Raw genomic sequence first — 27,928 nt, forward strand, 5'->3', positions numbered from 1 at the left:
TAAGGAAATCAAAGACCTCTGGTAAATGAGAGAGAAGTGGTCTGAGAGACTGGATCCATGTGGATTTTTGCAAAGGGACTATATAAACTGCAGTGTGGCCCACAGACTTGAGCAAGGACATTGTTTCATTTCTGCCTCATTAAAAATCTGTCATAATTAGAAAGATTGTAAATATTTTTTAAAACTTAGGGCTGTTCTCAGTACTAGATATATGGCATTGCAATGTTCAAAATACCTTTCAGCACAAGGAGTAATTTTGGGCTGTCTCACCACTACCTAGATCCCATGAGAAGTCATTTAAATGCAGTTTTCTTCCCTTTTAATGTTGACATGTATGTCCCAAGAACCCCAGGTTGTAGAAAATCTATCTCCTAGACAAAATGGAAACATATGGTCCAAGACTATAATTTTCATGATGCAATCTGGTACCTTTTTTTCAGCAATTCCTCTGTTTTAAGCATTGGAAATTTTACGTAGATCTCATCACTTCTTGCACTTCTGAATTTAATAAAAAATCCAATTTTCCATCAAAAAACAGTTTGATAGAAAAAATACTGGCCACAGTATCAGTCCAACTGTCAGACAGTCTCAGATTTTAAATCACAAAGAAGTTTCTGGTCAGTACTTCCAGAATAAAGTGTTAGCTATTGAGCAGGATAAGTCTCAATTGCATTTCTTCATACCAGCAGAGGTTGATGCTTTTGAAAAGCAGTCCAGCAGAGAAGAGAACCTTCCTCTGAGAACTGTATCAGAAGGGAAAAACATTTATATCTGCTGTAGAATTGTTTCTCTTTTGCAGAAATACTGAACTTCATATGCCATTACTACCTTTGCATATAACTGTTACAATTTGAATGCGAGGCTTTTTCAGGGATTCATCTGCATGGCCTGGTGATGCATAGCCTCAGAGAGAGAAAGAGAAGAAGAAAGGGCATGGTATTTTTAATTACATGTGAATGTTTTCAACTACAGAATTAACTAACATTTAGTTTAAATGCATACTGGTTTTGTTCATGTTTACTCTTTCATTCCCTCTCATTCAACAGTACGAAACAAAATAGCGAAAATAAACTGAATCTACCCTTGAACACACAGAAGAGGGATTATGTGTTTCTCTATGGAGCTATGAGTTTTATGCAACCCTTCTATTCTGTTTTTCTCTTCCCCCATAAGCTCTTAATCCTCAGCCTCCTTTACGATATGGTTCAAAAATTGTTGTTAAATTCCTTTGAATTCTTCTAATTTATTTTCTAATCCAAAGATTACCCTTTCATACGCAGCTGTTTCAGCGAGACCTGCACTGCCTCTTTCTCTCCCCACAAGAGTTCTCTTCAAGCAAATTTACTAAGCCGCACACTTGGCATTCTCATATTCGTATATGGCTTCAGTGCATTTTAAATGAATATTGTTGCTCAGACAGATGGCTTTGCTCCCAATCTAAGTAATTTTTATTACTCATTACTGGCCAAAAATCAAGGGCTTTTCAGTTCATTTATAGAATTATTCCAAGGCAGTATCTCTCTATTGTTACTACATGACAGATCTTTCAATAAGTGCTGGTGATCTGTAATGCACACTGACAAAACAGTGAGTTAAGGCTGAAGCTAAAGCTAACAAAAAACATGGAAATTAGATTTAAAACTGTAAATAAGATTGTGAAATTGCATTAGCTGTTTTTAAAGGAATGCTTTTTCTCTACTGCTTTGCATAATTTTCTTTATATTTTTCACTAGCTGTTACAATTTCATAGCTTGATGGTAAAATTTGGAATACAATGATAGAGGTGGTGTTTCTGGCCATGATACTGAGTTCTGCATTTCTCATCATACCTCATCATTTCCTCTAAAAGAATAAATAAGAAAAAAAAAGACCAGTATGATTTTCTTCAGATATTGATATAAAATGAAGACTTATCTACAGTTCTTAAATGAGAATTTAGGAACCTCTATTAAGAATGCCTGTTAAAAGACGGCAGGTAATTATTAGTCCCTGTATATCCTTTATTATCCAGTCAATCACCGTTTAACACTGCATGAAAGAGAAACATTAGGTTTCAGGCATCTGAAACTTACAGAATCTGAAAGTATAAAGTAACACAAATCTTGTCACAAACAATGGATTATTTTAACACTATCATAAGAAAAGTAAAATAACAAAGATTTAGTGAAAAAGCGGGTTTAGAGAGTTTTCATTCAATCCAATTATCCCAGTTCTCACCAGGTATTTATAAACATTCTCTCTGTGTGTTTTTATTGTTTTTTTTTTTTACATGAATGATGTTTTATGGCAGTATCTTTAAGTTATCATCATTGACCTGACCATGTAGTGATTTTAACATTAAAATTGACACTGCCATCCGTGGCAACAAGATTAGGTCAAACAGAGTGCTCCTGAGTTTCATACATTTAAAGTTTAATGTATCCAATATATCTTTAGTGAAGGAGAAGATGAAACTGCTAGGACCTGATCGAAAGCTATTTGATTCTGTGCAACTTTCTCTAGAATTATTTACAGCTGCTAGTATTACCTCACGTTACGCTGCAGGCAAACAACAGTTGCTTCTAAATCTCAGGACATTATAGTTCAGATTTTACATTGGGTTCTTCAGATGTACAATTGGGTTGCGTTGGGTAGATTTGCTCCGTTACAAGTCAGTCAGTGGCTGGACAGATTGTTGCTAGATAAATAGAAATTACTGGTTTGTTGAAAGTGGACAGACTAACTCCCTACAGGTCAGCTCTAGAAAGGGATGCATGGACAATACTGTGTTTTCTACAGGAAAAGACGACGTTCCTTGCTATTTTTTTCTCTCTGCCATCTATCAGTTTCACTCAAATGCCAAGCAAAGCCTAGAACAGTTTCCTAGTGGTGGAGTACTAAGAGAAGCTTCTCACTTTCTCTAACGGCTATAAATGTTATCTATCGATTTATGAGTTATACAATTTTCTTGTTACGTTCCTTTATCTACAGGGAACAGCCACAACGAAGAGACCAGGGAACAGGGCAATACCTCTCTTTGGTTATGTGTGCAAGGGTATGGAGAATTCTGCTTTCAGACAAAACGCAGTGCCAGTAAGTCATAAATTCTGGAAAGGGAATTCTGAGACTCATCTCCCACGGAAGTAGAGACAGGGAATTACTAGAAGGCACAGGAAAGCAAGTCCTGAGAGCAAGGGGGTATGTCACATATACCCCTGCCTGTCTCCATTCATTCCACTCGTCTAACCCTTGTTTACATAGTCACGTCCGAAATAGTTGTGTCTAACAAGCTCAAGAAAGTTGCTTTCTCAAATTAGGTGTAATAGCCTTTCTAACCACATTACTAGTTAAACAGTTACTCACATGTTTTGCTGATCCTGATAGCAAACCCATTAGGGAGCGCCTGCCTTATAGACAAAAGCTTCTGGCTGTATTGTTCAGCTGCCCTGGGCGTGGAGTATGCACAAGATGCCACATTAAGATTTCGGAGGCCCTTCACCTCCAAGGCTTTACACAAGCTTGAGAAGAGGGTAAAGGTAAAACAAGAGAACTCAGTGCTGCATAATTTCTGAGTAACTTCAAAGCACGTAGTCTTACTAGGACTGCTTGAGCAAATTAACTTACACTGAAGGACCAAAAGTTCAGACTGATCTTTGGATTTTGCTCACTGATGGACAAAGTACTGATTGCTTCAGATTTTAACCTCCACTCTATAAAGCAGACATGATTATCTCTGATTATTAGAAGTCATCGCTGTGCAGAGGAGCAGCTAATATCTCCTGGAAATTCCTTGAAAATATATTAAGTTTTCAAAACTTGCTTAGTTCATTTATTAAATACATTTTCCAACAAGGAAACAGGCTAGGGATCAATCAGCAGATTGCTGGATCATAAACCACGTTTGGTGTAAAAGGATTGTGTTTACAAGCATATTAATTTAATGCTAATTAATCATATTAATTGAAACAGGCTGACAAAACAATCATGAGACATTTTTTAAATTCCTCAAAAACTGTAAATCAAATCATTGTAGTCTCAACCCTACTATGTCATCGAATAGCCTCAATATGGACTTGATACTGTTCCATCTGTAATTATAGACTCACTTCTGAAGCAAAACAGAACAGGAGAGTATAACTTTAAAAGTATGGCAATGGAGATGTCCAAATCTGCTGGGGTGGGGGGGAATCAATTAATCAATCCTGAACAGCAATCAGACGTTTAATAAAAAGAGCACTGTAGGACTAAAGGCAAAGAGGTGGCTGAAGTCAGGTTTTGGCTCCTTATATCCAAATGAAGCACCATCACCGCGATCTAGTCGTTCTACTGCTTTTCTGCTGGCCTAATTATCTTATAAACAAGCTACAAACAGACTTACGCTCAGAATTGATACAACAGATCTTTCTCTCCGTACACAATACAACGGCTATATTATAGGGTTCTTCCATCAGCTCTCTTTTTGTAAGAACAGAAATAAAGCCCTGCAAATTCTGCTCCAGTACCAGAATGCTTCTTCCCAAGTTTGTTGTTAAAACCACATGCCAGGAAGTGCATCTTTCTATAAGAGAAGGGAAGCAGCTGAATGGAGATGGCTATGGACCACTACTGCCAAAACTACATCAATCTGCTGTTTGCAAGGGGTCCCACTCCAGATACCTAGCACTGATATTGTGTTTGGGAGAAACAGCCCTCTAATACCATAGAGAGCAGCAGCACCAACAGAAATGGGTTTAGGGCCCCTATCTTAAACCTTCCCTAGTCACACAGGACATGTGTGTGCCCTGTAGCTTTGGTCCTGCTATTTTCGAGTGTTTAAGAGACCAAACAATCAGAGCTGTGCTTACTTCTAAAGCACACAGCCTATATTAATTTATCTCTGGTTAATGCCTACTATTTTCTGTTATCAGACATTGAATTCTTTAGAGATAATTAGTTTACACTTCTAGAAAGAAAAGGCCACACAAATGTCAGGATATAACGGCTCTTACAATTCAGTCTCTTGTCTTTTAAAAAATTCAAGAGTATTTCTAGACTGAGAAAAACCCTACTTACAGCAAAATGTCCTCAATAATTAGCAAAGAAGCAACCACAACAAAATATAATTCTCATCCTTTTGAAATGAGCAGCCTGATTAGCAGCTGCTGTTGTGATTCGTTCAGGAACTCTACTTTGGAAAAAATGGCCTTTAAGGCACTGCAAGAGATCAGGTGTTTCCACATAAATGACTGGCAGATATAAAGACAGAGAAAAGACAGTTATCTTTCAAACAAGATGACCACCAGTACCAGATTCTAATCAGTGCGTATGCGCTGTGCAGGAGGGATCTCTTCTTCCAGCACACAACAATCACAGTGCCTGCAGGAAAATTTCATACTAGAATGTTTTTTCATTATCTTCTGAGGTATATAGCACCATTGGCTGTCTGATATAAGATAACATATTTGATGGCTAATACTCTGTCTGTGGCTAAACTGGAAATTCTTTTTAACTAATACCTGGCACTCAGGGCTGGCACACTTCCAAAAGTATATAAGAGGTCCTTGCCTAAAGGATCCAATAAAGTCCAAATTCCTAGTTAGAATTAAACAGGTTGCATGCATGAAGTACTTTCTTCCATTTAAGTGGAGACTGAGCACAAAAGTTAGCTCTGATGGGCGCTGTCTCCTTCTGTCTCATAGTTCTCTTTCTACAGCTGAACAAAAACCCCCACCTAATTTCCAGCCTCCTTGAAACCCTGCAAGTTCAGGCTCAAAAGCTAAAGACTGGGGCTTCAGGTGGTGTTGCTCAGGAAAGAGTCCAGGTGAACAATTTACGGTGGTCAGTAGAAAGGTCTGAAGAAGCAGCTACTTCTGATAACAAGAAGAAATGAAAATAGCATTTGGGAAGATTTATTTGTGTTGGAAGTTGGAATAGCATTAGTATAGTTTTTCACTTGTTTCAGCCAGTTTTGCTTGAAATAAACACTCTGGAAGTGAGTTACATTGAAGAAAAAAACTTATTCTTGTTTTCTTATCTTTTACCCAGGTTCCCCTCCACATTTTTTTTTTTTTGGAGACAAGGCCTATAGAAAACCTTAGTTTTGCAGCTGTTCAAAATGATCAGGGAGGACATAGAAATACCCCTGTTCTTTTTCTTTCTGAGAGAAAAAATGATACAGACATAAAAAGATTGTAAGCACAGAGTTTAAAAAAGAGGAAGAAGAAAAAGACTGGTTTATGCTGCATTTAGCATACAGCTATTAAGATTACATACCTGGAGTTTTAGGTAGAAATTTCTGCTAACTTTGAGACTTCTAACTTATACTGAAAACAACAGAAGTCACAGTTTTAGACCCTCCTAAAAGTCCAAAAGCTCACGTCTCTAGATATGAGCTATCATTACAGCTCTAGCCTAAGTACCCTGAAGAGAAGCAACCCCTCATTCTTGTCCTTAAGTACCCTGAAGAGAAGCAACCCCTCATTCTTGTCCTGCACTTTCCCTTATAACCTCCATGTTTCCCTCCTGAGGCACTAATGAGCTCCAGCTGTGTCACAGGCGCGCTGGCTAAGCCACGTATTCCCGAGCTGGACTGTCATAGCTTGCTCACTCAGTGCATCTCTGCACAGCCACTGGGTCTGTTACAAACAGGCTGCCCTCGTTTATAAATTGCCTTCTTATCTCTAATTGAATACGCACCACATGCGTAACGATTGTAATAATTATTACCTTTAAAATGGATTGCAATTGACAGGAAGCGTACAATGAATTCCCGTTCTCTACACAGCTATTTTCCATGTTTAGCAGAAAAAGATGAAGATTGGAAATGTGCCAGATGCATTGTTTGACCAGATGTACCATAAGATCTTATGGAACCCTGTAGAATAGTATAATGCTATAAAGAAAGCTAAAGCCGCTTACTGTATGGGTTTAACAAGAGGAATCATAACAACACAAGAAAATCTTGATTTCTGTAAAAGGAATTATACTACCACGTCTTTCAATCTGAATTTCCTAACAAAATCCCTCATTATCTGACTGATGCTCTTGATTACTTAACCATGCTAAAAGAATGTTAATCGGCAGTCTCTTTACGTGCAGCTCCCCTTAAATTTATGCGGAAATGCTGTAATTGTTTCCTCTCTTTTAGCTGTGAGCTACGTGATGGATGGTAAACAGCTAGGAAACATTGCTACAAGTAAACTGATAACACTAGACTTTGTAACTATGGTATATCAGTAATTAGCTGCATAATTTATGATTTATATATGATTTATATTAAACTAGCTGCCACCCTACCCATATTACTGAAAATACTGGGTGTCCATATACAGAAATGTTATTAGAATATTCAGTTCTATACTACATTCTTTAATCTCCATTTTTCCTCTGGTTTTGCATACCTGTTTTAGTGATTCCTTAACTGAGAATGTGCAGATTTCTCTGACCTCATTAGTTCCCATCAAGCATGTCTCCCTTTGTCATCAGCATTTTGTAAAGAATACCATACTCTAGTATCTTACACACACACCCCTACGAACAAAAATAGTATTTTGGACCTATGAAAAAGAGTTCTTCTCTTGAAAAACAAAGGAAAACAACTTTCCCTCATTTTGCTTAAGCACAGAAACTGGAAAATACACATGCTCAAATATAATTCATACCCTGAAGAAACCCAGAACTGTAGTGAAAGCAGTATTTCTACAAAGAAGCCCATCTTGTTGAAAAACGATGTCATTTTTGATGCTGATAGGCTAAGGATCATAATGCCATATGCAAACTAGTTTCCAAATGGATTCATTACTGTTTTTGTAATCTGTTTAAACATTAAACATTTTCTTTAAATATTAATAAAGTTCTTTGATTGTTAAGGTTATAGTTTACTCTTTACAGCACAGTAGCAGGTGCCAGCAGTTAGATAACATACCAGCTGGAATTAAAACCTATAGGCCAAAATCTCATTGACATATGGAGAAATATGTAATGAAATTCCAAACTGAGACACATGCTGTAGTTTCTTTGAAAGGTGCCCTGAATCACAAATGAGACTTTCATATATCTTCATCTGTGCAGTAGAGTCAAACTGTATGGGGCTATGTAAGCTACTGCAGAATCAAAAAGCTGGTCTGTATAACTTGCAGATCATGTTACTGTGTCTGTCTCGATCTTCTCACAAGAGGTTTGAAGAGTGACCTCTGAAACATTTTTTCCTTACTGTGGGTAGCTAGCACTTATCCCTAGTTTTTAAGTCTGCGTTCATGCAAATATCCACCCTCGTACCCCACCTGTGTAAAGCACATCTAGTTTTGTGAAGACAGTTTTCTCTTATGGACAGTATGTAGGCTGTTAAATCAAGTCCTTTCCTAATGATTGCAACCCTCATCACTGCAACTGTGAAATGCACAGGGAGAAAAGGCAAACCAAAATCAATCTAATCCTGGGCTATGAACGTATTCTTGCATCATTAACACGTAGTGCTGAAACAGAGCAGACTGCAGTTTAACATCACATACTTAGGGTATATATGGTTACTTTCATTTAAACTATATCTTATTCAATTCTGCATTTTGTAAAACTTCACAACTACAACATTCCCTTAAACATGGAGTCAGTCACAACTCTTGTCAGAGAATGCATGACAGATAAAAAAATAAAGGTAGGACTCTTCATTTAAGCCTTCATTTTTCATACAGGCAAACTAATTTAATAGAGTTTACATCATGAACCAAAGCCCTTTGACTTTAATGAGATTTGGCTTATGTTATAAATGAAAAGGTTCCAAATATAATGAATATAATGTAAGTAAAAACACATTCATTCTTAAAATATAGTTATGTCCTAATGGTAATAATTTTCTCTAGCTTTTTCTTTGTCTGAAACACTGACACTTCACATTATTGTGTTAGATTATTTTAGTACAAGATTTATCAATAAATTCTCCAATTACAGAGTGAACCTATAGAAAACATAATCTGTTTCGTATTTCTATGCATAGTACATTATACTGCTAAATTGGATGCAGTAGAATTATTAAGCACATGTTTATATAGTTTTTAACGTTGGGGGTATTATTGTTATAACCCTGTGTTGCCTTACACTTACATCAGTCTGTGTCAATGTGTTCATAATCGCTCCTACTGTGGGGTCACTGTGTTTGGTAAAGAAATTGAGATAGCTATTTCTTGCATCGTTAGATAGCTTACACTGTGATCTTTACAGAGCGTACAGCGTTTTGTCACAAATGCGCGCTGACCTCACCAAAAGAAGTCCATGTGGTTTGGGAGCCAGCAGCTTTACTGACGTTTTGAGGCCCCTGCTTCTCCTGCAAACAGCAAAGATCTTGCCCTGCCCAGAGGATCCTGGGGCAATGGGAGACCTTAAGGAATCTCAACTGTTGTGTGATTTCTGACAATACCAAACTGCTATTAACAAAGATCTCTTCTTGAAATCTCAAATATATTTTATATATCTCTCCTTTTTAATTTATATGATTCTTGCACGACTGCTGATCCCTCACAGTTCTCTTTCTAGGGATATCACCTGCAAAATTCCATATCAGCTAAAAAAATCGTCAAAATTTTTTATAAGTATGTAGCTAACATTAAAATTCTCGCACGATAAGCTGCAAGAAGAAAATAAATACATGTAAATAAGGCACTATAATAGTCTAAAGCACTTGCCAGCATCCCATCTTTTTAGTGACTGCACAGCTGTGTTTCCATTACACGATTAATAGATTTTCTACCTTCAAAAGAGACATTTGTACAAAGAGGTAGCACAGTTCAAGAAATACTAAACAGCTGACTATAGCTCATCTCTTTCTCATGGTGCCGTCTGTGGAAATAATTAAGGGCTAAAAAGCCCTTTGTCAAAATCTTTCAGATTAAATGTCTAAATCATGACTAGGATTCAAATAAGTGCCCACACATTTTGGTATCTACTTTCATTCACCTAAAATAATGAAAATAGCATGCAAGTTTAAGCATCTGTTTCAAGCTTTTGACTTTTAATTCTGCTTCAGTCACACTAGTTTAGGGGGTGTTGACCACCCTTTGTCTCCACTGAACTTGAGAAGAGTTCCAAGTGCTTGAGAATTCCAAACAGACATTCAGCATCCTCAGAAGCACACATGCATGTGGTGACTAATTCTTTTCTTGGAAAAAATGTTTCTCTGTATGAGGTGCCAGATGATACTAGATGATACTTCCCTAGTCCACCCACCTTTTGCTTTCCTACAGATTTTTATCAGGGTTTTTTTTTTAAGGTGCATTAAAGAATGACTAGATGTATCTTTTCACTACATTTACTTAATTTTTTGTAAAATAAAGTGCCCTGAGCTCTCAGATTTAAGTACAGTTGAAGTTCTATCTTAGTTTAGGATTTTTAGTTTCTGCTTGGTTTACTGTCCATCTTTCTTTGTTTTCTTTTTTTTTTTTTTTTGAGGGGGGGGGGAAGGGGGTTAGGGCAGGGCTGGTATCAATTGTAGGATTAATGAAACATCACCAAGGAGACTGCTTGTAATTTAGGAGACCTGAAAACACTGGAAATCTTTACAGTACTTTCTCCAACAGCTTCTATTCTGTTCATTTCAGCCGGCATCACATTATAGCCAGATGCAAACATGCCCCATTGAAATTAATTGTGAAATTATCATTTAAATTCAAATAGCCACAGGCTTGCTTTGGGTTTGTGGACACTTACTTTGAGGACAAGATTTCACTTTTCAGTCTTTGCACCCTAACAACATCCAACTGCTGTAGCTTCTGTAGTTTTGACATTATAAATCTTTGCCCTGTTTGTGCTTAATACCACATACTCCTCCCCATTGGCTTTTACACTACTAGTGTATGCAGACACATACACACGTGCACACATATACACACATGCATACATGTACGCTCAGTGCTATGTAAAAGGCACATATAAACAGCACTGACAATTTCCTCAAAATTCATTTTCTCCAATTATCCTTCACCTGCAATTTTTTAATGTATTTCACAGATACAGGTGCAGGGTGTTAGACAGCCCTTCACCAGAGGCAGTTATTTACTCACAGTGGAAGTACCAAGGTTGCAGCCACTTCAAAGAAACTTGTATTTGATTACAGCTTTCTTGTGCTTCATCCACAAGTCCTTTGTACTGTTTTCAAAAAGTACGCCACCAGCGAGTATCTGACATTTTCTGTATTTAAGAAACTGGACCTTTCACACTTAATGTTCCAGCAAATCCCCCTCACGTCCTATGTCTCATTTATCTCATCTCTATACTGTCTGCACTCCAGGTTATATCTTTAAATGTAGAGAACTGATAGATGAGAATAGTTGTGTACTCCCATACTTAAGAAAAAAAATTGACACAGAAATACATAGTCGCTATTCACATTTTTCTCTTTTTTTTTTTGCCAAATGAATACTAGCCTATGTTAAAAGGCAGGGAAGCTGTTTAAAGATGACTGTAGAAATGAAACAAAAGAATTCCCAAAATTCCCACCCTAAACATACAAGAGCAGATCAGTGGACCTACTAATCTAGTATCCCACTTCAGAAATGGGTACTAGAACCTGCAGAGTAGTTGCAAATAGTACTACTGAATATAACTGTAGGGTAGCATTCTGCCAAGGTAATGTAGTTAAAAGTTGGCTAATCAGTAATAGGTCTTTAAGAATAATAAATGGAGCTTAATATTATCAGAATCTCATGCTATTCGACATGAGTTAGAGCAAGAACAGTTCTCAGAGGGAGGATGCTCTCCTAGGTTAGAAAGAGGTAAGGTCTTGTGTCCATTCCCCTCCAGCCTCTATAAACAGACTTATAACAAAACAGTGTATATATGGAAAACCCTGAACAAATAACTATGGCAGAGAAAGTAGAGAAGGTATTTAGGAAACACTCTTTTATCTTAGATTAGGCACTAAATAAAACCAAAACAGCATGTCATCAGAAATACACATGCAATACTGAAACCATTTCCTGGATTAAGGTAAAACAGAGTCTTTCCTCATTTACAGTTCTGCAGCATTTTTCCACAGAAGTAGTTTTACAGACTGTAAAGGGAAGCATCGATATGGGGAGATAGAAGCTGCAATATAATTTCTATAGAACAGGTGCAAAGAGAGCAAGTATTTGTCCTGTAGTATGTTGGATTTGCAGTGAAATGGAAATCTTATAGTCATTTTTTGCAATCTTGATTCTTGCTGGAAAGCATGAAGAAAAAACACCACAGATTTCATAAGAACCTTTCTCTTTTTTTCTTCCTGATAGGTTAAAGGCCCTCATTTTGGTCACTAGTTCTTAATATGTCAAAGACTAACTGAATTTTTTTTTCACCTCCCAAAACTTGGCAAGGAAGGAAAACTGTTTTTATGAACTCCATTCAGGAATTAACATTAGAGAATATTTCTTCTAAAATTGAGATGGAATAAATTGCATTTTGTCCTCCTTAGAAACTGAATTGATCACTTGAGGTTAGGACTGTGACAGCAAGTCACAGAAAAAAACACTTGAAAGGGGTGAAAAGAGGAAGATGAGATTGATTTTGTGGTTTACTTTTGAAAAATCAGCAGCAGTTCCTCTATTCTAACATATATGCAGAAACACAAAAGATGTATTAGCTCACTACGATTCTGAAGACAACTAGATCGCATTGATAACATTACCATTTTTCTTTGACAGGCATGTTTTAAAGCACCTAAACCTCCTTTGTTAGCTGAAATTAGCTTTGGCAAAGCCACAAACTGTTTCTTTGTTTTCCTTATGTTTTTAACTCTTTTTCCATATAGCTCTTAACTGTCAGTGCATAATGTCCCTGCTTCCACCTGCTTCCACCTGGCTGGTGATTTACTGCCTCAGAAAGATACCTTCGAAGAACCGTCTTTCAAGTTGTTCAGGACAGGTCATAAACTTAAGCTTCATTTTTGTTGAGCTGTTATTATTTTGCAGCTTTTAAATTCTTTTTCTTCTACACATAATTTATTCTCTTATTTCAGCTTTAGAAGAATACTAGCTTAATCCTAGACAGCACAGGCTGTTCATAGCCTCTTCATTTTCCATTACCATAATTACCCCTCTATCAGCAAATGGAACAGCCACCAGTGTTCCCAAAAATTTCCAAATTCATCTCTAAACACAGTGATTCTAGTACTGCCATTAATTGCTGAACAGTCAAACATTCTTTATATTCCTTCAAACAATTTTCCAGCTACACTCTGTTATGCCCTATCTTGAGCAGAACCCTTCCTTAATACTTATAGAATAATACAGCACTGCTAAAGTAAACACAGGGAGCTTTAACTGCAGTAATCCCTGAGCATGTTATCTTGATACAACAGAGCACTGGTGATTCCTCCTTCCTTTGTGCCTGCAACATCTCAGTTCAGGAATTTAAGGTAAATAAGCACTTTGAAAATGGTTGTTTCTAGTTCGTGAACCAAATAATAACTTTGAAGACAAGCTGGAGGAGCAACAGCATCATCCTCTCTGTTTTGGCGATACCTTCCATTAAGGTGTCATTTTTGGGTTATTTTTAAGTACAACTAAATACCTGATGTATAATAGCACAAGTTGTTTGTGCTCCTGGAAAGGGAAATAGTCACCTAAGAAGGTTTCCTCTCTTACAGACTGATCCATGTTTTGGGGGGGAGGGGGCGGGGAAAGGGAAGTTTGCAGAAATCCCTTTTCCTAGGCAACTTAGCAAGACTAATGATAGAATAATTACTTTTTCTACAGCTAGATCCAAACTCTATTGAAGGCAACATGTACATTCTCATGAGGCTCTAAATCTGGCTATAGTACCACAAGTGCATGTCAAAGTTTCTACTGCTCTCCATGGCTTACACATGCAAGAAATGAGTATATTGAGTCTAAGATTTTGAACAGTCACTTACTTGTTCATTAATTGATAAAAACAAATAACAAAGTTCTTTTTGAGGGTTAATTTGAAACCTGTTGACAGATGATGTTGACATGATGGTGACAGATAAATTGTAAATACAAACCAAACTAAGCTTTCATTAACCCCTGAGGTCAAACCTTTTTAGAAGGCCTGAATGTTTTACTTTTTAAGTCACTCTCTGATTTTCATTGTTCCAAGTAGTTTAGAACAAGAAAAAGATTCTAATTCAGCTGCCAAATTTTCAACATCTTTGGCTTAAACTTCCTTTCCCCAGCAAAGCCATACAAGACCTGTAGCATTTTTAATAATAGAAAGGATTTGCCTTGATGCCTGGGCCAACATTTTTGCTTTACTGTTGGTGGTCAGAAGTGTAGTCTCTGCCAGTAGTTTATTCAGCTTCTCCCAAACTGAACTTCGGTGGTGGCGTGTAGATTATGCCAGAAAGAATAATCCATGCTGTGTAAATGCAAAACGTTGCTGGCCTTTCGTCTCCTGTGGTGCTGCTCTTTTCTTTATTTCTTTTTCCTTCTGCTTTCCCAGCTCTTCCTCAGGCCTTACGAATCTTTTAACCCTCCCAGCTCTATAGGGAAATAGAAAGTTATTGTGTGCCTTCCATAAATCTGTTGGGGTGAAATTCATTGAATTCAGTAGCAAAGCCTACTGATAAAAAAGGCCAGAATCTTACTCCAGGACATAAAAGATCCTGTAAGAATCTCTCCCTCCTAGTATATTTGTACGTTTACAATTAAATGTGCTTGGGTATCAAAATTAACACCATAAACAACTTTATATCTATCATGAATTTGAGTTATTTTTGCTGATTCTTTCATCTAAACATGTTATTCTAGAAATGAACATTATATCACTGTGCTCTGAAGATTCATTATAGCTGTGGAAAGGATTTCAGGCAAGAGGTTCAAATTCCAACCTTCTTTTTCTGATTTTGAAACCTCTAATCAAAAGAGAAAGATTAAATAAAGCAATTAGACTATAATAAAGGCTTCTACAATCTCAGAAAAACTATGGTAGTCTGAATTCTCACTGCATTTTAATTCAAAATGGTTAGGGAAAAGCAATTTTCATCAACTATTGATTTATCAATATCCTTGACTTCATTGAACATTTTTGATAGCTGCATTCTAATTAAATAGCATTATTCAAATATAATAAATGTTATAGCCATCACTTAACATTGAATGCTTGGGATTTTAATAGCTCTCTGTCACCTTCAAATCTCTCTTAAAAAGTGTAATCATTTTTACATCCTAGCTTCCTAAGCTGCTGTTGGACTATTGAAACTTTCCCTATTTTGATGTCATGCAAGAATACAGCACTGTAAGATGTAACCCCTAGACAGGTCACATTCCCCCATGTTGCTAGCAAAATCAATGTGACTAGAGAAGGCTTGCAGGTACCTGTAAGAGGTGGATGACATTCCTTCAGTAGGTATTAAATCAAGTGAAAGAATGTAATATTGCCATCAGTGAGTAAAACTCACTGAATTTTGCTGGAAATAAGTTGTAGTTGTAATTCAGCTTTTACCCAGTACCCTCATACTAACATTATTCCCTTGAGATGAAAGAATGCTGTTGTAATTCTGCTCTTACCCAGTACACTCATAATAACTTTATTCCCTTCAGATGAAAAATCCTGTTAAAATATTTTCCATCTCCCCAGCCACAAGGGGACTGTGGCATAGAAAATGTCCTTTTGATGCTCCTTTTTATTACAGCTGAGATTGGAACTTAGTGTGTCTCATCTTCCAGGTGCGCTAATTACTTACCTAGATAATCTCTCTAACACTCAGTGAAATTTAAGTAGTTCTATGAAATGGATCAAGCTACAAAACCCATTTTAGCATAGCTTGTTTTTCTAATTGGCTTAAACTTAATGGTGGGGGTGGAGGGAAGGAAGGAGAAGAAAAAAGAAGGTACTTTCCTTATCTCACCCAAAAGATAAAACTGGACAGTTTTTATAACATATAAAATTTTTTTCACTTGAGTTAAAACAAAACATCAGTATAAGATAAACTTAGTGGTTAGAGGTAGGCTTAAGGCATAGATAACCTGGATTGATTCCTTCCTGTGCCAGTAAGAACCAAACTGCATGCAGTACTTTCCAGAAGAATGTCCCAGCTTAAAAATGATTTTTGCACATCCATTTTAGTACTTACAATGGTTGAGAATAATAGAAAAAAATTAGCATATATGGTGAATGATGTGTTTTTAAATACATAAATGTTATGTCAGTTTTAATAGACATTTTTAATATAAATCTTTTGTAATATCCACTTTTTACAGAGAAAATAACTAAAGCAAAGCAAATACCAGTTTCAGTAAGTCACTGAGCAAAACACCTAAGCCAAGTGCCTGGACTGGTTCTGAACCGGTGTTTTTGTAATTAATACTCTACTCTGCAATGTGTTGACAGCGGTGATTTATTACAACTCTTACTTTAAAGCTATAAGTAGATTTATAGGCTTCGTGGAGAGGTAGAAATGGCACATTACAAATGAGCTTTTTTTAGTTTTATGCAGAAAATATGTCTTATTACTATGTGTATATTTAAACAGTTTCTAGTATGATTTTTCTGGTAGCCTTGGGGAAACTAATGGCAGCATATGAGCACTTTTAACGCCAATTTCATTTAGAGTAGAAAGAGGTTAGTTGTCTGTGCGGGAGGCAAGGGAAGGGCTTTTATGGTTATAGACAAAATACTTCCAAGGACCTAATATCTAGGATTCTAATCCTAAACATTTTTTTTTTCTTCTCTTCATGCAAGTAATCCCACTTGCAAGTATGTATAGTCAAAATAAGGGAAATTTTTGAGTGGCATTTAAAAGCAGACCATGGACCTGGCTTATGGCCCGTCAGGTGAAAAAAAAGATGTTTTTCAGAGGCAACTCTTCTTGGAACTCCTTGGGTGTCCCAGGAAATTATAAATTCTCAATGAAAACCTATTCTTCTGCTTCTCATCAAAAGGTCTTGACATCTCATCTTTAAAATAGTGACAGAAACATTTGAGTGAGAGGCAAGACAATTTGGGGAAAATGCTTCTATCGAAGCTGTTTCTTAATGTGGTTTTCACAAGATATCTTTAGAACAAACTCTTTTGTTCTGATGGGATTTATGCTGCAAGCACCAACAGTTAGGTGCTTAATTGAGTATCTCCACAGGCACTGTACTACTGTTGAACAAAACAGAATATTTAGTGAAGACACACTAAATAAAACACTATGCTGAAAACAGGAATAAAAGTGAAGTCTGGAGGACAGTGGATAAGTTTTACATTGTATCTACAAGCATTGTGTTCCAGGAAAATGCATTCAGATATCACGTCCTTTATGGCAATAATTAGTTCTGAAGCACTTGATATTTTTTAATTTTTTGTTGTTTTTGGTAACTCAGGGTAAGAAATGTGAATAGGTTGCACTCCGTGAATAAATGTGTCATATGAGTGATACACTTTTTAAAAGAGAAAGCAAATTATACAGAGAATATGGAAGACTGACTGAAGCTAACAAGCTAGCGTTAACATTCTAAGGAGCTGAATCTTTCGTGAAAGACCTTATCATGGCTGTGCCTGAAATAGGAAGGAACCTGCTCTAAATTAACTATTGAAATAGCACCTGGATTTTTGCTATACAAAGGAAGGAAACTAGTCCAGATTTAATCTTCTAGCAAGTAGGCAGTGCTATGGTAATGGAAGATCAAAATACAAGGAAACTAGAGATTGGGGGCGGGGGGGGAGGGGGGGAGCAGGAAACAGCACAGTTCAGCACCAAAAGTCACAGGAAAATAAAATGAGATCTGGATCGTCTTTGCTCTTGCAAACAAACAGGTGGATGTCCAGCAATATGATTCAAGAACTGCAGTAGTGTTGCACATATCTGACATAGATGATGTGGCTAAAAAGTGTTACATACACTGAAAATATAAGCTAAGAAAACTAATGCTGGTGGCACAGGAAACATGGGCCCAGGGGGCGAAGGTAGTATCTGTTGTTCTTGTTGATTAGAAACACATAGTCAAGAACTAGGGATTTTTCTTTTTAAGAATCACAGGCTGAAATTATTCTGAAGGTTTGATGCTGCATTGAAGTAGGAAGTAGCAGGATGCATGTAGCCAGAATAAGAGGTAAATTTATCGGAAAATGTAAAGATGCGCTAAACTGAATTTACAAGAAATGCATAAAGACTGCATCTTGACTAGGTTGCTGGGAGACAAGGGGTGAGAAGTTTAAAAGCAGTAATTTCATGACAGGACTTCAGGCAAGAGTAAAAGCTTGTTGAAGATTATTGAGAAAGAGTATACAGCAAAAGCAATGATATATATAGCAGAATCTGTTTTCCTTCAAAAATTTATGTCAACAAAAAGTTTGGAAAATACAAGAAAGAAATTTTAGTTTCAGAAAATATGTTTCTAAAATGCATCAATAGTAGATCTACTTTACATTTCTTTAAGTCTAGAATGAGATTTTGTAAATGAAGAGTGAAATATCATTCAGCTTTAAAACATCCGGCACACCTTTATCTTATCCCAGGAGATAAACTATGCAGCGTGGGCTCCTCATAGCACTACCCTTCCCTCAAAAGATTTATATATATATATATATTTATATTTTTATAGAGATATATATGTAGATCCTGTCATGACACTCCTGATACATTGTTTAAAGTATTAGAAAAATGTGTCAGGTGACATTCCCACAAAGTAAGAGGAACACGTTTGCTCCCAAAATGAAAATGCAAAGATTTGTCATAAAAATTTCTACAGGCCACAAGATCCCATATTTGAGGGTTTTTTTACAATTGGTTTCTCTTATTTAAATTTAATTTAAATAATTTAAGTCTACTAACTTCAAATATTTCTTGTGTTTGTTTTCATGTTGTTCAGCATAGCAGCACAAAATGGGGGCTATGGAATGTGTGCTGGGGGTAATTGATGGTGCTGCCATGGGGTCCAAAATATCTTCCCATATACTACTGGGTTTTATGCCATTTTGCCTCTGAAATGTGTTTTAAATAATGATTCTGACAGCTCTCATTTTTCCTTTGTTAGATCTTAGTGACTGTTATTGGATATTTATTTTTAGAAGCACAAACATATTACAAAAAATACAAACTCTATTGAGGATGAATAAAATATCTCCACAGTGACATTCCAGATAGTATTGTATGACTGGTTGTAGACAGACTGACAAATTTTGGCCCTAATTCTGCATCAGGATTTGTTAGCATACTTTTCTGAGCCCATAAGTGACTTCAGAAGTGAAAAGATCTCTTTTTCTCTCCTCTGTAGTTATTTGGCAGCAATGATTGATTTTTTTTTTTTCCCCAGTTCTGGATAAATATGAAAATTTATTTTATTAGTTTTTATATAATCAGCTGCAAATGCAATCAAGAACATCCCCTAAAGGCAAATGAGTATTTTGGCTTTACTTGTTTTTTCACAGAAGAAATCCTACCATAATCATGCATTTTAGGCTTATTTTATAACACATTTAAATGATATCTTAAATACTTCGGTTTGAAATAAGTAATCGATATTGATGTCCACACAGTACAATGAAAGTTTTCATCTGTGGGATAATATACCTGGTAGTAAAAAAAGATTGTGTTATATTTTAAAGGCACATTTTCTTAGAAGTCCATTTAGGATTTTTTTTTCCCTCTCTTGGCATTAGTGTACCCATACCCAGTACTGTATTATGCATAGCCACTTGTGTAAGCAGGATTCATTTCCCAGGCTCACCTGTGTATACATGAGTGAAGTTAAACTCCCTCAGCTTCCCTACAGTTTGCATTGAAGCCTGTATAACTTACTTGCTGTTTATGCATTTTATCAGTTATCTATGTCAAGCTTTCTACAGAAATCAGAGAAAAACACGCAAGCAACTATGATTTTTAAAGCTAAAAGACACCACGTATACTGTATAGCAAATTAGATGGTTTTAAAATCCACGCTTGAAAAAGGTGTGATTTCTGTTCCTTTCTTCTAAACAGCTCTGTATTCCAAGGCAACCTGGTGATAAACAGTAGTTAATTACAGACATAAGTCATAATTATGTTCTTTCTCTTTCATTTAAGTTGTTCGAGTTCATGAATTTTTTGGCTGAGAATGTCATCTTCTGTTACATGGGACTCGCACTATTCACATTTCAAAATCACATCTTCAATGCTCTTTTTATATTTGGTGCATTTGTATCCTTTGCTTTAAAGAAGTATATATCTATGTACATTTATATATATCTTGTTTTATATATATAAAGAATGCGTGCTCCACATGGGGGAAAAAAAAAGTCGATAAGCAAACCAATCAGTTCCTTAAACACTAAAAACCAATTTTTGGTCAAGTCCAAAGGCAATCATCTTTATTACATGTATCTCAGTAACTGGCTCAATACAGGTAAGCACCTGGTCTTTTGACAGTTGCTGTTTTGCAGATCTGCTATGAGGCAAATAGCTTTAAACCAGCTGGGGAACTTTTGCCACTGATTTACAAGTATGGTGGGAAACTGGGATGTGTGTTGGGACACATCTGTGGAGACAGGTGTAGGCACACAAAATCTTTTTGCCTGTCTGGAGCCAGTGCAGATCCCCAAACTGTAGGTCTGCCTCCAGACAGCATATGTGCCACATGCAGAACTTCCCCAAATCTACTTAAAGTATACTAAGTCCTTAAGAAGCACACAGTTCTGCACTGCTCAGATCTTTCCTTCGTTGTATTTGATACCTCTAGTGTACATGGATATATTTACACCATTATGTGCCTAAGAGACTGATACAAAGAGAGTGTGTCTGTTTAATTCTGCTTGGTTTCTCAACAAATCTGTTGCTTACTTGTACAGTTTTATCGATTCTTTTGATACTGACAATTTACACAATGGGTTTTTTTGGCTCAGAGCAGCAGCCCTTTGCTTACCACTTTTTGATGAACTGTAATAGCTTTGAAGCTTGGGATCATACTGTTTACTTGCAGTAATTTTTATACGTAATTTTCAAATTAATAATAAGAACTGCATCACAGCTCCCTTCGCTACAGGTTGGGTTAGATGGCAGGGAGGACCCCAAGAGCCTATTGCACCCCACCGCCACAAGGCAAGCGCAGTACTGCTTCCTGCACTCCTAGCATGGGAAGACAGTTGAATGTGAGAGCAACACTCAACACCCCAGATGGGGACTGTGTTGCAGAGCACTGTAGGGACCTGGCTCTATAATTGCCTCTCACTAAGAGCCAACAGACTGCAACAGGGTTGCACTGGACAGCTGAGCACAGGGCATTGAAGCAACCACTGCTAATGCACGATCTCCCAAGTCCATGGGAGCTTTAAGCAGCTCTTGGCCCAGCAGGTATGACATATACAGCCATTGCCACTCAAGCACTTCATCTATTCTACCGTCCACAGCATGTCTCAGACTAAGAGTGCCATAGTTAAGCCCTAAGAGGACACAAGACAAGGGGAGGACAGAACCTGGTAAAACGAGCTCAGATTGTCTTTTTTTTTTTAATCTGAAATAGCCTCATGTTTCTAATTAAGGCAACTTTTGTGATCGTTCCACAGAAGGGCAATAAAGAACTCGTTTTGAAAAATCTCCAAAGGAAAAAAAATTCAAAGACTTCTGGATATAGACAATTTGAATTGTCAAGGAAATAAGAAAGTAATCATGTCCAAAAGTACATTTATTCTTTGCAAATTACAGCTCAAGGAGATAATGCCATCTCTGCAATTGATGGCAGGCATTTTACTGAAGGACTGAAGATGAAGTCACATGTGATACAAATGTGATGAGTAAAAGTAGAGTGATTGAAGTGGGATATATAATGATGAATATAAAACCAGGATGTCTGGGGAAGACAATCTCTGCCACTGCACAGTTTTATAATGAAACTGGAACCAGAAGGATCTGACATGTAAAATATGAAATAAGATAATATGATATTAATTTTAATTACATTTTTAAAATAACTTTGGAGAAATATTGGGTTTAAAAGCTCTGGTTTTGTCAGTAGCCCCTCCACCATTTTCCTCAACATCTTACATTTTAGATGGCAGTTTTTGTAGCAAGAGCTTGCAACATATACCCACTTTCCTTCCTTTTGAATTTGGGTCGAAAACAAAAGATTCCCAGGAACTTTCAGCACATGATGATGTTTTCAGGTAAGTGGTATTTTGGTGTTCTTCCTGTCCACATTTAACAACTGACAAAGATAGTAATTTATCACTAGAAAAAACTACATCACAAAGAAGTCATTCTCTTAAAACTCAAGATAGTCTCTTCAAAGCCACCAAAGCAAATGGATGTGTTCTCATCAACTTCACTGGGCTGTCAACCTATTTTAATTAACTTTTTTTGGAAACCCTCCACCCAGGAAGCCAGTCTTTCAACCCATTGTCCCCCACCCCTCTACACTTCCATGCCAATTTGGGAATACCATGTTTTTATGTTGTGTTGTTTTAGGGGCACCTGTAGTATACCTGACAGTATGCTTACATACCAGCAAATAAATATCCAACTTTAAAGGTGTTAGTACTGATACTCAAATCAGACATAGTCTTTGACATTTCCTTTAACTTCAGGAATGGTTTTACTTTGAAACATGAGACTAGAAAACTTTAATTCCACAGACCTTTTCATATATATTCCAGCCTGATATTTAAGTACTTTATTTTCCAAATTCAGATTTTGTTTATTTTTAACCCGCTTAACTTTGTAGAATAATTTTTTTTTAAATGAATCCAGAAGAGGGAGCCATGTTCTACTCCAATTTGTGCCTCATCCCCTGAACTGTTAAAATCTCAGCTGGATTCTGTATTTTTGGACTTCCACAAGCTAGAAATACCTCCACTTGACTTTCTGATGCCAGTTAGGAAAAACTCATTTTTAAGCCAAGAATATTTGTTCAGTATAAGACAGAAACCCAGATTGCCCAATGCCATTTATGAAATAGTTTTCTAAAGTTAGAAAGCCAGCCCTTTTTTTTTTCCTTCATTTTCCTGCTTTTTATACAAAAATCTATTCAAAATTTTTATGGCTAAAAGTTCTTGATTGACAGCCTTGATGTACACTGATCTATTTAGCTAGATAACAAGTAAAATACAATGTGCCATATCTCAAGCTTCCTCATCAGGAGTACCCCACATCAGGGTGCCTCATTTATGCCTATATAATTCCACCTCTCTAGAGAGCAACACAGTAGTTTATTTCTATATCCATTCAATCCTTCTGCTAAAAGCTGCCATTGAAAATGTCAGTTAATACCAGCCAGATTGTAGTGAGACATGATGACATACATCCATTAGGAACGAGCTTTCAGACCTCCTGCTCACCTACAATTGTTAGCTATGTAAGATGTATATGTAGATCGCTCTAGTAGAGCTAGCAGGTGGCCAACTAGACAACAGCTTAAAAAATAGTTTCTGCACTCCATTTTTGCTTTTATTTTTCACCACATTAAGTATAGAGTAAAAAAAAAAAAGATCTTCTAAAAGATATCTTATTCTTCAACTTTTCTGTCCTCATTTTCTCCAGTCAGATTTCATTCTCCACAGAACTAGGAGCAGAAACTAGCCTGCAGCCAACAACTGAACGTGAGAACTCACGCTCACACATTAGCTTTTCAGTCCAATCTGGCAGCTGACAACTGAAACTAGTAGTATCAGAAACTTCTAAAATGTAAATGTTAAAACAGTCAGAAAAGTAATTTTTAACCGTTTCCAAAGAAACACTATTTTGTAGAGAAAATTGTCTTTATAACATTATAAAAAAAGTAAATGGCATCATGAGCAAGTAGAACAATAAAGACTGACTGCCTCTCACACTGCCAGCAGCTTCACACTTCACAGAATGCTTAGGATGTATAGATTTTCTGTGTAATTGTACTTTTTAATATGCACTGAGATTTACACTTCGTTACCAATAACATTCTTATTTACTATAAACAGATCATACCGTATATAGTGATAAACAGAGAAGACAATGACTGGCAGAAGAGAGACACATTTCTGATATGAGTAAACAAGGCATTGAATTTGACTTTGGAGGAAGACGATTATTGCCTACACAAAATCAGCAGCAATGCTGTGGTATAGCATCAGGTTCTAGTCGATCATGGGGAAAACTGGGCTTCACTTACCACAGCATCACACACTTGCACATAGAAAACAATGAATTTGGGGATAGTTTTGTTTTTCACGTTATCATTATGAAATGCACCAAACATTTACTGCTTTATTTACTAAGTTTTACTGCCATAATCACCATGATTATCAAAGTCTGAAAAAAGCAATTACGGTCAGGCAAGTACGTTGTTGATTAGCATTTGAGTATACCTTGCTCTGCAAAGAATTGTACTGAAATCATTAAGTTCTAATTCTTGAGGAGTACTAATACATTTGAGAAAGGTGGAAGAGTTAGGCTTGGAAGTGGATTATGTAGCATTTTGATTTATTACATTCTTCATCTGCTTCTGCCACTCCTCTAACAAAACATTACAGCAGGTGGATTCACTTTTACAACTATGTTTAATCATGATTCCTGATAATATTCCATTGTAAATCAAAACTAGATTAGTCCTTGTATAATTAAGCCTGAGCTTCTAAAATTAAGTTCAACATCAACTAAAGTGAGCAGGCCAGCAGTCTCTGCTCAAGTGAAAAAGAAATATTTTAATGTCTTAAATTGTAAGGGAGCTATCACTATACACTAGTCGTCTATGCTGCGTGAAAAAAAGCCTCATTTCAGTTCAGACCCTGCTATGATGCCTTTAACTGGTAACAAAAATAGAAGGGAAGGAAACTAAATGGATCCACATGGACTCATTAATGGCAATAATATGTTTGATATTTGGGCATTACTGTCACATGACCAGGATGGGACTGTTTCACAGCTACAGAACTGCACCTTCCACTCTTCCAATATCTCTATTTACTTTTTACTGTGCTTTTTCTCTTTTTGACAGCATATAAATCAGCAAGAGAGAGGCTTGTGGGACACAGTGCTACAGGGGTGGTTGCTGTTAATATAAGACATTATAGCAGCAGTAGAGTCTGAATGGGTGGAACACAAATGCAGAAGAAAAGCAAAAAAGAATGCCAGTGTACAGGCAGCTGCTGTGCAGGCATTTACATCTGCACACTCACACATACGTGGTGGTGGAAAGTGTCAAAGTGAACCTTTCCAAGAAGATAATTATGAAAAGAAATCGGCTAAAGAGAAAAGAAAGCGAGGAAGAAAAGAGCAAAGAACTATGGTTGAAACCCAAACATCAGATCTACATACGGAAAGTCTCCTTTCCTGGCAAATTCTCCCCACGCAGAAACAGTACCGCCCTGAAAGGCTCTTCATCCCAAGGGATGAGCTTAGAGTGACGTCTGTTTGTAGAGTGTGAGCAAAGGATTGATGACAGCCCAGTAGGACACACCTTTTCTATTCTGTGGGCCTCTGAAGCTTAACCCTGGGGGTAGCTCTCTTTGGAGGCCCTGACACATTGAAGAATACCTCTTAAAGATTAATCCCTAGTGGCTGGCACAGCTAACGGAAAAATCTGGTAGGAAATCTGTTACAGAGCCCAAAGGATCAATGGATCAGAGCATAGATGAGGAGCTGCTGTCAGTTGGGCACCTCTGAAAGATGAGGGGAGAGAATCTAACGGTTCATCAGAGCATTTTCCTTCTGCCATGCCACTCTCTCCAGGGGTAGCTGGCGTACCAATGTCCATTGGAGCCAATCATTCCACAGTGCTTTGTTGGGATTTTTCCCTGAGGTGTTACAGAAAACCTAACCTTCCTCATCTTCAGTCTATTTCAGTGTCTTACCATCTTCTGAGGTTAAAATCCCCTTCCTTCATGTTGTTACCTGGAATGTATTTTGATAGATGTAATAGTGTTCCTTGCTTCTCATCGAGTCTTTACATTTTAGGTTATCTTCATCTGCTTCCCACTGCTTTAGCTGGAAGCAAGTGCTTTGTTTGATTATTTATTTTACTTTAGACATGTTTTCAGTTGGAGCTGAATTAACTCTTATAGACCACGTTGAGCATTTTATAAATACAAAATGCAGTGAAAACACTCACCATTTCTCAAAACTGAAGAATACCCAGTCCAGTGCTCAGGAAGTTGTGTGTCTTAATGACAATGTTAATTAACAAATTTTTTTTAATATTCCTTCTTACCAAAAGAAATGTTCTAGATTTAATATTGCACATACAATTGTGAAACAGCTGTGGAAAGCAGCATTGTTTTCCACCAAAATGTAGCCACCAATAATTTAGGCATTTAATCTGGGCTAGTGATCTAGATTACTACTATAACCACTGGAAAAAGACCATTTCAATAGTGGTTCATTCCCTCCTCAGATACATGTTTAAAATGAGCTGATATTTTTTCCCCATAAGAAAATGGTAAAGCATGTGTATCCTTAGAGATGTCTTTTACACAAAAGCAAAGTCAAGGACAAGCCCACTTGTTGACTACAATGGTATTTTCATAAAAGCAGAGATTTTAAACCTGCTGCCACTGACCATTTTCAGGTAGCGTAACTAGAGTCTGGTATTTCCTTGCAGAAGTGGTTTTGTGTTGTTCTGTGGATAACCTTCTATACCAAATAATTCACATTCTAGCTATATAATCTTAGAGAGCTTTAGAGTTCCACACCAAAAATAGCTGCATTTAGAAGTTGATTAAATGTTTCTGCATATAGCATCAGTGCCTTACAAGAGGTTTAGTTATTAATCTCTCAATACTTAAAAAGTACTTTTTGGATTCAGTACGTATTGTATACATGCAATGTCTTTGCTCGCTACACTTACTTTGTGGAATTCATTTTAGAAAACAGTAAAGTAAATTTAAATAGATAAATGAAAAGCACTGGAAAATATAGAGTATTATTTGTATTATGCAACCTGAGGGCTGGATGCACTAGCAGGCTTTATTTCCCCTCTTTTTTTTAAATGTGCCACTTTGTGAGGACCCATTTAGTTAGCTTATTACTACCTGTGGGGCTTTTTTTAAACTCACTGTTAGCTGTTTTCTCCACATTTGTAAGTTTTTGTTTATTCAATCTCTGTGGGTGTATAATTTTATAACTATTATAATATTTCAAGTACACTAAGAGCTAAAAATCTACATTGTTGTTTTTAAGTCATAATTTTTCTGACTATTCTTAGCACATTGAAAGATTTTTCAAAAAAATTTTAAAGAAATTTTCCAATTTTTCAAGCAAGAAATGGGTAGCCTATTTGGGTACCTATTTGGCATTTTAATGCCAACTCTCTTTCTCACTTGCACCTGACTTCATGACTAGTCCCACTGAAGTCAGTAAAACAACACAGGGAGCAGATTTCTTTCTTAATGTGCATAAAGTCCAGATTACTATTTAGAATCATAGAATCATTAAGGTTGGAAAAGACCTCTAGGATCATCAAGTCCAACCGTCAAACCAATAATACCATGTTTCCTAATAATTTAATTTGCAATTATTCAAGACAAAGAATTCAGTGGATGAAAAACAAATGTGTGATTATGTGAATATGAGAGAAGTTTCATTGTCCACTTTTGCTAAGTTGCTTCGATTGCATTAAGCACCATCCTTTCAATTAGCACAAATCAGCATTTTATAATTATGATCATGGTCTGAAAATTTCCTCTGCCCTCGGGATTGAGTTTGGGCTGAAAAGAGTAAAATTCTGTTTTTCCATCACATTAAGTTCATCATTCTTGTCTTTTTTTTTTTTTTTTTTAGGTTTACGTGGTGCAATAGCATTCGCATTGGCTATTCGAGACACAGAATCCCAACCCAAACAGATGATGTTTACAACAGCACTGCTTATTGTGTTTTTCACAGTCTGGGTATTTGGTGGGGGCACAACACCAATGCTCACGTGGCTTCAGATCAGGTTGGTGCTCTCTTTACAATATTAACCATCAAAATAGAATATAATCACTATAGATCAATCACTGAATTCCTACAGCTTTTAAGCCTTACTTATATGCTTTTTAATGGAGTTTTACAAGCACAAAGGAAGTATTTGGCTACCTAGTAGAGGCTCCAGACCACAATGAACAGGTTCTTCCCAAGTTCGTT

The 27,928-nt window shown here is 36.7% G+C and overlaps 1 protein-coding gene across 1 annotated transcript in view; it reads left to right on the forward strand.

Annotated features, from left to right (window-relative positions):
• Positions 1 to 27,928, forward strand: part of SLC9A9 (solute carrier family 9 member A9) — a 222,819-nt gene that overhangs the window by 100,522 nt on the left and 94,369 nt on the right. Inside the window, exons 10-12 of the mRNA XM_064457666.1 lie at positions 19,934 to 20,047; positions 21,894 to 22,005; positions 27,587 to 27,740. Of these exons, the coding sequence (XP_064313736.1) occupies positions 19,934 to 20,047; positions 21,894 to 22,005; positions 27,587 to 27,740 (380 nt within the window). The remainder of the gene's footprint in view (positions 1 to 19,933; positions 20,048 to 21,893; positions 22,006 to 27,586; positions 27,741 to 27,928) is intronic.

Source organism: Phalacrocorax carbo, chromosome 7, assembly GCF_963921805.1.
Source record: "Phalacrocorax carbo chromosome 7, bPhaCar2.1, whole genome shotgun sequence".
Lineage (NCBI taxonomy): Eukaryota > Metazoa > Chordata > Aves > Suliformes > Phalacrocoracidae > Phalacrocorax > Phalacrocorax carbo.